Raw genomic sequence first — 13,472 nt, forward strand, 5'->3', positions numbered from 1 at the left:
TACAGTAAGTACATGCTGATTAATAAATTGATTGATAAAATAAAAGCAATTGAAAGAACTGGGAGATGGTTCTCCTAACTTAATATTCATAAAGATTACAGTCAATTCATTGGAGAGATTCCCAAATCTATGGGCCCTCTGCACAATAAGCCTAGCATCTCCACCATTCCCTGAATCCAAGCAGCTCCCCTTCTACACAAACACTATCGGGTAGCCCAGGGACAAATAGGTCCCACTAGAAAATCGTATCATCCTAGGTTACAGTAATTAAGGCAGCTGTGTCAATTTGTGACGTTTCTGCCAAAATGGGCCCTCTGACATTGCAGGTGGCAGGGGTAGCAGGATTGTGAAAAAGAGACAGCAAAATGGAGAAAGAGAATTAGACCCAAATTATCAATACCAATCAAAGAGTTACTGAGTAATAAATTTACCAGGTGACTGTGAGGTGAATTCTAGGAGTCAGCTTGGTTAGATGAAGGAATGCTGAGAAACCTGGTAAAGCAATCTTTTTAGGTGTGTCCATGAAGGTGTTTCCAGCAGAGATTAGTATGAGAGTCTGAGTGGACTGCGTAGGAAAGACCCACCCTCAGTGTGGGTGGGAACCATCCAATCCGCTGGGGGTCCGGAGAGAACAAAAGACAGAGGAAAATATGAATCTCTCAATCCACTGGAGCTGGGATACACTCTTCTCTCCTGTCCATGGACATCAGAGCTTGAGACTCTTCAGCTTTTGGGTTCGAGGATTTACACCAAGGACATCATCAGCTTCCCTGATCTTAAGGCCTTTGGACTTGGACTGAGCCACCCTACTGGCATCCAGTTTATAGACGACCTATAAACGTGGGACTTTTCTTCACAGTTGCGTGAGCTAATTCCCCTAATAAATCCCTCTCATATAATTATAACGTATCCTATTGATTCTGTCTCTCTGGAGAACCCTGACTCATACAGTGACAAAGACAAAATGAGTTGAGCTACTTTGTTATCTGTTTAATTTCCACAAACACATCTCAGTCACATTTTTATTTTTAAAAAATGAATTTACAGCACCATTGAACATCTTTCACTTTTACAAGGTATACACATGTATATACATTATTGGGGGATTCACATGCAATTATTTATTTAAACATTATGTCTTAAGAGTTTCAACAATTCCCCCAAATGTGAGGATTGCACTTTGACAAAATTGCCTGTGAGGACAAAAGGACAACTTTGAGCAACAGAACTCCACAATACTGTAGCATAACCTCAGACCTCCAGGAAGGGGTCACTCTCCCTTGAAAATCATCCTTTCTGGATTGTTCTCATTAGAATTCAGAGCAGATTCAGTGTCTCTGGCCTGATTTTGTACTAAGAGGTGACAGGTGATCATCTAGCAAACAAAAGTGCCATGTAAACAAAAAAGTCCTGAATAAAACACCTGAAAGAGAAGCATCAGAAAATACATCTGCATTAGCTGAACTCCAAATTCTTAAGAGCATTTAGATTACATTGAGGATTATGGTCTGATGCACATTCCATTTGAGAAACTAGTTTCCTGGGTCAGTAACCTCATTCCTATCTGTGGCCACTTGCGTGTAAAGGAGCCCAAAAGTACAAGTAGGTGTCAGTTTGTCAGGTGAATGACAGAGCTATAAAACAAGTATGCAGTCAGTGATCTTTAATCTAAATCCAAAATCTAAATCAGGTCGTGTTTTCTCATTTTTTCCAAACTAGTCTTTTTTGCAGTCTTTAACTCCAAGAGTGTGAAAACATGTTTAAAAGCAGGATACTTTAAAATCAAGAAATGTATCTTGACCTCTTGGAGAAAATGGATATGATTTGGCAAAGGATTAAGTTAGCTATAAACAGTAAAGGTTTTTTTAACATCTAAACTTGTCATTGCCACTAAGATGAGCTGCTTACCAGAAACTAGTAACAAGAAACATCATCACGTTTAAAACTGATCATTGTAAAAATGAAACCCCAGGATTTGATTGTGCTGATATTAACCAGTCTCCTTTAGTAGTGGGCTTGTCAAATTGAGGATATTGATGAGTTGAGATCATCACAGAATACTGTGTCATAATGGCTGATCCATGTAATAGAATTTATAAGGGCTTTTTTTAAATAATATTTTTTCTTTAAATGTCCAAAGTTCCTATGTAGAGACAACTAGAATTTTTATAAATAGTTTGATCTTGACTTTAAAAATATTTTTTTAAAAGAGCAAATTCTGCAGAATTGATTATATTAAAAGAACTATTGGCTCTGGAGGAGTTTTCACCAACAAGGGTAGTCCTAAACTACCCTTAGTTTTAGCCAGTAGTTCAGAACTAGGGGCAAAACTTTTCCCCAGGGGAAACGTGGCAATGTCCAGAGACATTTTTGGATGTCACACTTAAGGGGATGCTATCCACATCTATGCACAGAGGTCGGGGACACTGCTAAACATCCTGCAATACACAGGACAGCCCCACAGCAGGAATGAGCCAGTTCAAAATGTCAGTTTTGCCAAGATTGAGAAACCCTGGTTTAAGCATAACAAAAGTTCTTACTACCTCACAGAGTAGCTGTCTCATAATCCAAAATCTACCTCAGTGATTCCCTTGACATTCAAAACACCCATTCCTACTGAACTTTGGAGTTCCTGATCTTTCTGATTTACCACCACTACAGTTTGTTCAGGGAGTGGCAAAAAAAAAAGTAACTAAATATGAAGAATATTTTTTAATTCTTCCTCAAATAATATCTCTCTATTAATATTTTATCAAAAATTCAGAGGGATTATATTTTTTCTGTCAACAATGGAGCCTGGTAGCCCTTCTGGGTATTTATAATGGTCAAATATCATGAAAAAAAATTAAGCTGTATTTTCAAAAACAAAGTTGGAAGTTGGAAAATGAAGCAGACATAATACTTCCTATTGCTGGTGCTGAAATGATGTGGAAAGGACTCTTTCTATAGAAATAAAAGGGCAGAAGGGCAGTAAAAGTGCTAGAAGGTAGAGTGCCAGGTTAGTATGCAGGTAGTGGGCCTGGCCTGACCCACAAAGGAAGCCATAGGCATTTAAAAAAAATATTTTCAATTGAAAAAAAAAAAAAAAAAGAGGGGATTCTGGAATTAACCTAAACACACGGGAACACAAACTGAGTGGCAGTGTTTTTGTAAACTCGAAGAAAGGCAGAACAATTAAAAGGAGAGTAAAACCCAAGTAAAAAATGCATACGGCAGGCTTCACAGCACTGGCGGTAGCACATGCAACCTGTGCAGCACAGCACACCACCGCTGCACTTGCTTGGCTTGGATGCACGCTGAGGAATGCATGCAGCCAAACTGTCTTAGAAACGTGTTACTTCATTGACTGTAGTTCACAATTTGGTATGTTTATAAATGTGTAATCAAGATACTTTTCTGAGTTTAGATTTAATTATATTGGAATTAAGTGCCTTTTTCTTTCCAGAAAAATACTTTAGAGATTGATTAAAGAATATCGTTTGGATATAAACTAATATGTATTCCTTTAGCCAGTTGCACAAAAACTGTGAATTATAATTTTTCCCTTTTAATAAAGGCAGAACGATGTAAAATCAAATTAGACCTTCAAATTTAGAAGTAGGAGACAAATTTCTTTGGCTCTAGCTAAGGCATCTCAACCAATATTTATGCAGAAGAATTTGGCTCACTTATCTCTACGGTGAGTTTCTTACAGACTCCTCTGGTTTGTGTGACTATATGCCACACTTTTAATATTAAAAATAGAAATGTTGTCTTATTTTTTACCCTTGTTCTAACTTATAATATGCATATAACCTAGCCCAAAACACTTCTAGAGACTAAAAACATTTTTAGGCATTTTTCTATTTACCTAACTCATGGTCAATTTAAACGCAGATAATACATTTTCAAGGAATAAAGAATTTCCTGTACTACTGATCATAGGTGTTTATTTACTTCAGCCTTCCAATTTAGGACCAAGATAATTTTTTTAAACAATGTTTGTGCTGAAAAATGTGGATACTGTTTCTGTTATCAGCTGAGCATTTCTGATAAACTCTGTACAGATTCTAAACAGGACTCAAAGCTTACAGCCTAAGAGTTGATCATTTTCACAGTCAATCTTGCAACCTATTGAACAAGATATTAGTCCTCTAGTGAGGTACCTCCCATTTTCTCATACCTATGAAACTTTTGATTTCAATATTGGCACCTAAACAATGTGTTAAATACATGACAGAGGCTTCTGCACTATTAACCTAGTTTGGTTATGGGTCTGAATCAGATTACAACAAATTTATTTGAACTTGGTAATATGGGTCAGAGACATAAAATTCTAAGCTCCTCAAAACACATTAAAGACAGGAGTTAAATTAATTCTCATTTTTCCCTTGGACATCAACTTTTCCATCATGTTACTGATTGGCAGCTAGAATAAATACTTTAAAATATGTCTAATTAAATCAACTACAATGTATTTTGAGAAGTAAAATTTTAAAAATAAATAAAATAAAATATGTCTAATTAAAGAAAGGGCAATCTAGCTTATTTATTTTGCAGGAATGAACACTCAATGTCATATATTCTCCTATCCCAGGAATACTCATTTTTTCCTGGTAAATGCTGCATAGATCAATGTGATCACAAAAAAGAGAACTCAAAGGAATTTGGACAAATAAGTAAATCATTATCAAAGCAATAAACAAAAACAGCCCCAACTGGACTGACTCTAAAAGGCAGTATATAAGTACTATTGACCATACTTCCAAGTGAAATAAAATGTGTTCTCTATTTGAACATGTGGAACACCCTACAGCTGCAGTTCAGTTCACAGCAGGAAGTAAACATGTTATCTCACCTTGCAAAATGAAGAAACAGTCAAAAACCATCTTCTACCTCCTCCCAACTCTACCTCCTCTAATGTTCTGAGAACATTTTCTACCTTCATAGGTATTCATTTTACATTTATTCAAAAATGGATCAAAGATTTTAAAAAAAACATTTCTGCAGTGCCAGGAATACCTAACTTTTCTTTTTTATGATCTTCAAAGGGAATGGGGGAAATATAGCTATTATGTATGATACTTTAGTTTTTTCGATGTACTTAGGCTATAAGCTCACCTGAGAGTCAGCTAGAAGTTGTAATCAGTTTAAAAGCAAGAATCCTGTGTCCACAATCATTGAGTCCCAGCCTTCAGTGTCCCTGACATATTCACTAGTGCAGTTTGCTCGAGACACCCAGGGTAATGGAAAGGAGTCATCAGTCATAAAAATTAACAGACATGCTGAACTACAATCCCAAAGAGCCCTGCTGAATACACAGAGTGCACCCCATGAGTTTGGTCAGAGACTACAACCCACAACGCTCCTTCCACAAGTCAAGCTGGTGATTCCAAATCAGACTTGTCTATACAGTCTGATTATGTCAGTACCAGATTAAAAATGTGTGCTGTTTACATAACATTGGTCCTCCTGAGTTTTGTTAAAAGCTTGTCCGTGGTCACTCAGACAGCTGTCCAAAGACACTTCAATAGCAACTTCTGTGGTATCTCTTCTACTGAGGCCATTACTTCGGTGTGCATCTAGAGGGGGGCTGCCATTGTGCTCAGTACAGCCATTGACGTGGGCCAGAGGCAGTGCCCTGGGGGGACAGCACAGCTGCATGGCACAGTCCTTGGAGATGCAGGGTGAGCTGCACTGCAACAGTAAGTCCTTCTGCTCCAGGGTTTCCTTCAAGTCCACAGGCTCAAACTGGATGGTCACACTGTGGATTCCCGCATTGTGGAAGATTTCTCTAATTTTGATGCTGGCATCCTGATATCCCCTGTCCTTCTGGTACTTGATGTGCAAGGTGGCAATGATCTTTCCACTTACAAGTTCCCAGATGTGCACTTCATGTACACTGCTGACTCCAGGCATGGCAGAGAGTTTGCTCACTGCAATAGAGAAGAGCAAACCACAGCCAAGGTGAGCGCTAGAACCAAATTGTGGGACTACAGTAGGCATGTGCTCCCTGACGCATTCTCACCAAAATACCTGTGGACTCACAAAGAAGAGCAGGAAGGAAAAAGAGCCATACCTATATGGGTACATTTTCCCATAATCTTTCTTCTCTCTGAATTCTCATGCCACATATTGTGAGCTCACAAAAAGTAATTCAAGGAAATAAGTATAACAACAACAAGAAAAAAATCCCCAGACTGTTGAGTATAAAAGGGAATGGACATTCCAATGGACTTCTGGTGGAAGTAGAATGCCTTTTTTAAAAGGGATAATTTGGGGGCCAGCCCCATGGCTCACTCGGGAGAGTGCAGCGCTGGCAGCACCGTGGCCGCAGGTTTGGATCCTATATAGGGATGGCCGGTGCACTCACTGGCTGAGCGTGGTGCAGACCACACCATGCTGAGGGTTGCGATCCCCTTACCAGTCAAAAAATAAAAGGGATAATTTGGCAATATGGATCAAAAACCTTTACCAGCAATTCTAGTACTATGAATTTAACCTAAAGGTAACAACCAAATATTTGTGTACAAGAGGGGTTTGGGCAACACTGTTTGTATTAATAAAAAAAATGGAAACAAGGAAATAGTTAAATCAACTATATAATGGAATTTTATACAGCTGTTAAGTAAGTTGCATATTTAAGGATATGAGAAAATGTACATAAGGTATTTTTAAGTGAAAAAGCAAATAGCTAAACTGTACATATGGCATGATCTCTTTTTTTAACAGTGTATGTAAAAGAAAATGTTAACAGTGATACCTTCTCTGGTCAGATTATGAGAGATCTCTGTTTTCTTATTTAATATTGTCTGTATTTCCCATACTTTCTAAAATGAGTGTGTGTTTAGAGATGGTACTGAATAGTGATAATGAGCAAAGAGCCTGCAGCCAGCAAGAGTCTGAATCCCAGTCTAGTCATTTACTGCATACATGGTCTCAGGCAATTTACCCAGCCCCTCTGCGTCTTGGGTGTTCTTATCTGTAAATTAGGAATGATAATAATAGTACCTTATAGCATTATTTTAAGGATTAAAATGAGTCAAAGTAAGTAAAGCACTTACAGCAGTACCTAGCATGGAGTAAATGCCTTACAAGTGTTGCTATTGTTACTATTTTTTTAAATATAGATTATTTTATTAAAAGAGATAGCCAGCACATATCATGAGTTGTTTTGCATGTGTTCATCTTGTGTCCTCCACTGGAAAACTAACCAGGGAAGGCGAAGACGCTGCTACACGTCTGCTCCTCTGTGTCTGCTCCCCTCGCACCACCTCCTCTGCCTGCAGCACTGGGCAGCATATGAGAGATATGACTTGCATGCCCACAAAGGTCAATGAACTGGAAAGTGGGATCTGTAATATGAGTGATTCATGTTTTCAGAATAAGGACAATAAAAATAAAGCTCTTGGCAGAAGTGGCCTTGTTTGAGCTAAGTTAAATCTTTGATACAAAGGTAAATAGCCCATGGATAGGTATTGCCCAAGTATTCCATTCTCAAAAATTTGCAGTTGAGTCAGAGAATCATGCATTGCAAAGGACCTTTGGTTCATGGAGCTGTGAGTCATCTTACTAGGCTTCAAAACACATGACGTCTCTATCACCTGGTGCTTTAAAGTATTTCAGAACACATAAATGAAACACTGCTCTGAAATAATGCTGGCCCTTTGGCCTGAATAACATTAAATCAACAGTGGTTCTAGATCAGAACCCACTCTACTTACTCAGCTCTTCCATGTTGACTCCTTTGGGGACCATCTGCAGCAGAATGGCAGCAGTCTCCTTGATCAGTGGGAAGGCAGATGACAAAATGATGATGACCATAATGATAGTCAGGCTGGGGTCAATGTAGCACTGCCAGTTACATGGGTCCTCACTTTTCAGGGGAAGCACATAGAATATGATGGCCGTGATGACCACCACCACGGACCCCAGGGCGTCTCCCATCACATGCAAAAGTACACCTGCCAGGAAGAAAGAAAGACCACCGCTACAGCACAGATCCACGTTTGGTAGCCACGTGATACTCAGTGACTCAGATTGCCTAATATCTAACTACCTGTTGCCATTTGTTTTTCTTTGGGCTCAAATGAAAAACAATGGCAACAGCCTTTCAGAAAACAAAACCCCAGGCCTCACCTCAGGGCTCGGAGGACCTGGGAAGAGGAGCAGCCTAGGAAGATTCTGAGCTCCTGTCACCTGCAGGAAGAGTGACTGTGCCATCTTAGAGTGCTACCACCCACCACCCATCGAAGGGCACCAAGCTGGGAAACAGAGGCTGTGCAAATGATTTCTTCTTTCAGACTAGTATCTGGCCTTTAAATGAGCTTAAACATGTTTAAGAGTAGAGGGAACTAAGATATAGCAAAAGAGTGATTATTTTTATTCTCTGTCTCTCTTCTTCCCTGATCCCCTTCCCCCTTCCCTGCAGGCATTTGTCCACTTCTCACTTAGCCTGTGGTCATTTAAAAGACATTTGGTTTAAGAGGGCCTCAAGAACAGGGACTCTAGCAATGTTTCCACTGCATAAAGAGCCATGTGTCACAATAAGACAAAATTAAAATTCTGCAGATAATAATAAAAACTGTGGGTGCCTTTAATTAAAGGAACTGTTTCTAAAGGTATTGATTATGATATAGAAAACATGCAATCTCAGCAAAGAAGATCTGCTTGCCCAATTGTGAGACATAAACTAAACTGGGAATTTCGTAAATTAGGTGACAGTCTGGTAGAGGGATTATAAAATATAAACACAAATTATTTTTTTTACAGAAAGCAACATTAGAGTCTTGCTATTCACAGTATGGTTTGCAGACCAGTCTCATCAGCATCACCTGTGAGCATGTCAGAAATGCAGAATCTCAGGCCCACCTCAGATCTATTGAATCTGAATCTGTAGTTTAACAAGATCCCCAAGTGATTTGAATGCCCACTAGTTTGCAGAGCACTGCTCTGAAAGGAAGCATATATGTGAAGAAAGGTTGGCTTTGTCTCTCCACATATTCCACAGATTCATTCAGTAGAATTAATAATAATCCAAGTTACTAACAACTCACTCATGGCTAAGACTGAACAGTCTCACTTGCAAGGTACTTTAGCTGGGCTAATTTCTCCTCTTGGCAACACGTCCAGGATTCTGAGTAACATCATAGGTAAAATGGCATTCTGTAAACATACTAAATGTAATTAGTGGCAACCTTTCCCCCAAAAAAATACAGGAATAAAAAGAATCCCCACATTTCCTTTTGGCTAAATGTTTACTTATGGTAATAAGATCCTGATTCGGTACATACATTAAACATTCCCATTTCTAATCCTGTACCCCCTATTCCCCCACCCCACCCCCAAAAGTGCTTCTTTACTCCTCCGTCCTTGTCCTGAGCCACAGAAGGGAAACTCAAAACTTGCCCAAGAGTTGTTCTACACACCTTGTTCCTCTAGGAAGAACTCAGGAGAGAAGCTTTAATGTCCTTCATGGTACAAAATGCTACCATGAAATTATGAAAACCTACTGTTTTCTGCATGCACTTGACTTCACTTTCACTGCTGAGACAGACTGCTGTTCTCTGACTGTCTCATTCGCGTTAGCCTCATTTCCTCCATCATAGCATCAGAGTTACCCTGCATTTCCCTTTTTATATCACAGCACTGGAGGCATGCAGTGCAGGCATTCCATAGAACAGTATTTTCTGGTTGATTAAGTCACCACTCCCATGACGCAGAGAAACTCCTGTATTTTATTTAACAATGATAATAATTGTAATGCCAACCAACATGCATGCACCAGGCATTGCTTTAAACTTATTTACACATTAAGTCTTCTTAAGGACTCTGCGAGATGGTTACTCTGTTTATTTGGCAAATGAGGAAACCGAGGCACAGAGTGGCTAAGTAATTTGTCCAAGGTCACATGGCTAGAAAGTATTAGAGTGGAGACAGAAGTATGGGAAGTCTGTCTGAAGAACCACTGTGCATCCTGTCTCATATACCAAATTCCAATTTCAGTTTCCTTCTGAGAAATACCACTAAGAACTATATAAAATAGTAGCTTTCAAACTTGTTTTTCCCATAATCTACAGTAAGAATTATGTTTGGTATCCTAGCACACACAGACACAAATTGAAGCAAATGATTCATGAGAAAGCAAAATCTACCCTTACATATGATATATTACTATTTTCTATTCTATTTAATTCTAATTAGAAATTCTAATTAATTTTCTAAATGCTGATCATACTCTTCTAAATTGATTTTAGGACCCAAACTGTCAAGACCTTCAGACTGAAAAACTGTTAAAAGCAACAACACACTAAATTCAACCTCTCTGGGCAGCAAGAGTCTCATCTGTGAGATGGGGATGATAATACCTGCCTCATTCCCTCAGAGACTAGTTCTGAAGAGCATGTGAAACACATCTGGACACCCTCTGAGCACTGCCCGGGAGGGCATAATAATAGGCATCACTTGCTAAGTGGGCCCTCTGCACTGTTCCAAGCACCCTGTAATTCCCCCTACAGCCCACTGATGCTGGTACTATTATCTCCATTACATAGATGAGGGGAATGAAGCTCCAAGAGGTTAAGTTACTTGTCCAATGTCACCTAGTTAGTAAATGGCAGAGGCAGAATCAACCAGATCTACGTGACTATGGAATCTAAGCACTTCTTGGTTAGCTGAATTGGTTAGAGTGCAATATTATCACACCAAGATCAAGGATCCAGATCCCCATACTGGCCAGCCACCAAAAACAAATAAGCACTTCTCACCTCCCTGTATTTGTGCATTAAATTTTAGGGGTGGAGGGGAGGAGATGGTGAAGGGCAGGAGTGGGGGTGGCGAGGCAGTGAAGGAGTGAAGAGAAGGGCGGAAATATCTACAGAGGAGTGTGGGCTCCTGAATGGCAAGCCCTGGTATGTCAGCAGTGGTTAGACCTTATTGGGATGCAGTAAAGGTTTCTGAGTAGACTCTGATGTGATCAGAAAGATAAACTGGCAGCATTATCTGCGAAACAAAGACCACCACTTAGTAGCCAACTCAATCACTTCATTAGTCACAATGCACACAAGACAGGAGTGAAGAGAAGGGCGGAAATATCTACAGAGGAGTGTGGGCTCCTGAATGGCAAGCCCTGGTATGTCAACAGTGGTTAGACCTTATTGGGATGCAGTAAAGGTTTCTGAGTAGACTCTGATGTGATCAGAAAGATAAACTGGCAGCATTATCTGTGAAACAAAGACCACCACTTAGTAGCCAACTCAATCACTTCATTAGTCACAATGCACACAAGATAAAGACAGGAAACTTCTGCACTTAGCCATCACTTGCTGTCTTTAGATACAAACAAAACCCCCAAAAGCTTGGCATATAATATGACTTGGTAATGTGACATGAGCTGAAATTTGATGTGTCCCAGCACTTGGAGAAGCCATCAATGCTGTTGACTTTGTTGAATAACTAGAAACACAGTGCATTTGCACTGGGCATTTATCAGTAGTTATGAGAGAATGAGATCTTCCTTACAGGAAAAATAGCAAGAATTATAAAGAAACATCTCATCAAAGGAGATTTATTTTCAAGTGATGTCAGGATTGCTATTCATCTATTTATGTTTAGACTGAAATAAAAAGGGCTAATTGTCTTTCTGACACTCTGTTGCAATATTTTTAATGTATCATATTTGATCCCATTAAATAAGACTGACCACTACAAAGCACATTGATGAGAATTTTAAAAGGATTGTCTCTTCACTGTACTTTGTAATACAAGACGAGGTGTTTCTAAGAACTCATTTTTTTATTCCCATTGGAATAAGAGAAACAGTAATGAAAATTAAGAGCTCCAATAACTTTGGACTAAAAATTAGCAAGATCAAACAAGTTTCTCAAGCAAGGACACAATATGTATTGAGGCATATTCTTCATTCTTCTCTGCTTCTTTCCACCTACCTGTTCTCTTTCTCAACTTTGTAACATAAGAATGAAGATAATTAACAGAACATGTTTTGAAAAGTTCAAGTGTTATGATGATAAACTCCACTTAAAAAGCTAGTTTCTCCCCCCACATGTATGTTTGTGTGTGTACATATATATATACACACATACACACATATGTGTGTATATATATATATAAACTGAACCTAAAAAGAAAGATAAATTAAAGGATGATAATTTTTCATTAGATTCTCTTTCCAAAAAGATTCACTACCAAGTTCTTCAGAAAAGCAAATTTCCCTATTGTATTTAATCTTTTTTAATTAATTCAGTTAGAAATTGTTAGAAGCACATGTGTTGTGTGCTGTTGTTTTTGTTGTTGTTTTCTGAATTTTTTCCCTGTAGGTCCACTCTGGGAGTCACTTTGTAAAACAGCTGTGAGGCTTTCAAAAATAAAGGCATCTCCTGGATTATTAGTTTTTCTTTATATTATTTTCATCTAAGCCCCACTCCAGGCTTCCCCAAACCACACAAAAAGACAAAGGGTTGCTTAATCTTTGTTGAACTTCTGAAAGTCAAGATTGGGGATTACCCCTTCCAGAATTACTCTGGAGCAAAGTCTGTGCCCAAGAAGTTGGGAAAGAGAAATGTTGGATACAACTGTGTCCAGTGAGAAACCCACCATGGAACCCTCTGGGCTGACTTTAGCCCAGTACTCCTGACCTTGAGCACACGATGAGAGGAATGCTAACTAGATGCGTTCCACAGGCCTCACCAGAACCCCGACTCTGGGCCTGGAAGTGGAGGTTTCAGTGAACCAACAGTCAGTCCCTCCACAAAAGCAGGCTTCTGGTATAACAACTGAGGCAATAGGGTCATTCAGCAGTGCCACATAGGGGATAACCTTGGCTAGCAGCCCACCTATTCTTTTCCCACCTTTATCAAAATCACATTTAATTACAGTAGGCTGCACTGTATGTTAGCAACATCCATGGATGGGCAAAATCAAGTAAAGTAGTAACATGGCACTGATATGCAGAGCTCTGGGGCAGGCAGCATTAGTATGGGTCTAAGTGGAGAAAAGATCGATCATTAGCAACTAATTTCTCCCCCAGAACTGATGCAGTGATTAGGCAAGAGAATAAGGTCATGGTCTATGCATGTCACTGGCCTACTTTCAAACACACCGTTGCCTTATTAAAAGTCAAGCAGAAATGAAGGGTACAGCATCAAGTTAGTACAAAGTCAATCCTACCTCTGATATTCAGGGCTTCGGACTTTTTCTCCTTTCTCATAGTCTCTTCAGGCTCATTGTGAGTATTCAGGGAATCACCTGCATTCAAAGAAGAAACCTTGTGTTGTGTATGAGTTCTACAAACAAAAAGAACCAATAGACTCAAAATGAAGTTCTGTTACTTTAAATTCCTACTAGCTTATGGGAAATCCTACTTCTGCACACACACAGCCCAGCACAGTACACTTTGGCCTCATATTAGCCTCGCGTCAAGCCTCACAGACCCTCCCTATGCCTAGGTGGGATTCACCCAAAGACCTGCTCTCCAG

The 13,472-nt window shown here is 39.3% G+C and overlaps 1 protein-coding gene across 2 annotated transcripts; it reads right to left on the reverse strand.

The window, feature by feature from the left end:
- Nucleotides 1-982: 982 nt before the first annotated feature.
- LOC103604978 (zinc transporter 10) lies at nucleotides 983-13,244 on the reverse strand. Of its 2 annotated transcripts, XR_551756.1 has the most exons (4): nucleotides 13,165-13,244; nucleotides 7,704-7,943; nucleotides 5,101-5,915; nucleotides 983-1,423 (listed from the first exon to the last, which is right to left on the reverse strand). XR_551756.1 is itself a non-coding variant. In XM_008589560.1 (3 exons), exons 1-3 carry the CDS (start codon nucleotides 13,202-13,204, stop codon nucleotides 5,416-5,418), a joined length of 780 nt encoding a protein of 259 aa, XP_008587782.1. In that variant the 5' UTR covers nucleotides 13,205-13,244; the 3' UTR covers nucleotides 3,913-5,415. The 2 variants fall into 2 exon arrangements, 1 of the variants encoding a protein (XP_008587782.1); XM_008589560.1 differs by lacking the exon at nucleotides 983-1,423 and having other exon boundaries at nucleotides 3,913-5,915.
- Nucleotides 13,245-13,472: the final 228 nt, after the last annotated feature.

The sequence above is a fragment of the Galeopterus variegatus genome, unplaced genomic scaffold (assembly GCF_000696425.1).
Source record: "Galeopterus variegatus unplaced genomic scaffold, G_variegatus-3.0.2 Scaffold5516, whole genome shotgun sequence".
Classification (NCBI taxonomy): domain Eukaryota; kingdom Metazoa; phylum Chordata; class Mammalia; order Dermoptera; family Cynocephalidae; genus Galeopterus; species Galeopterus variegatus.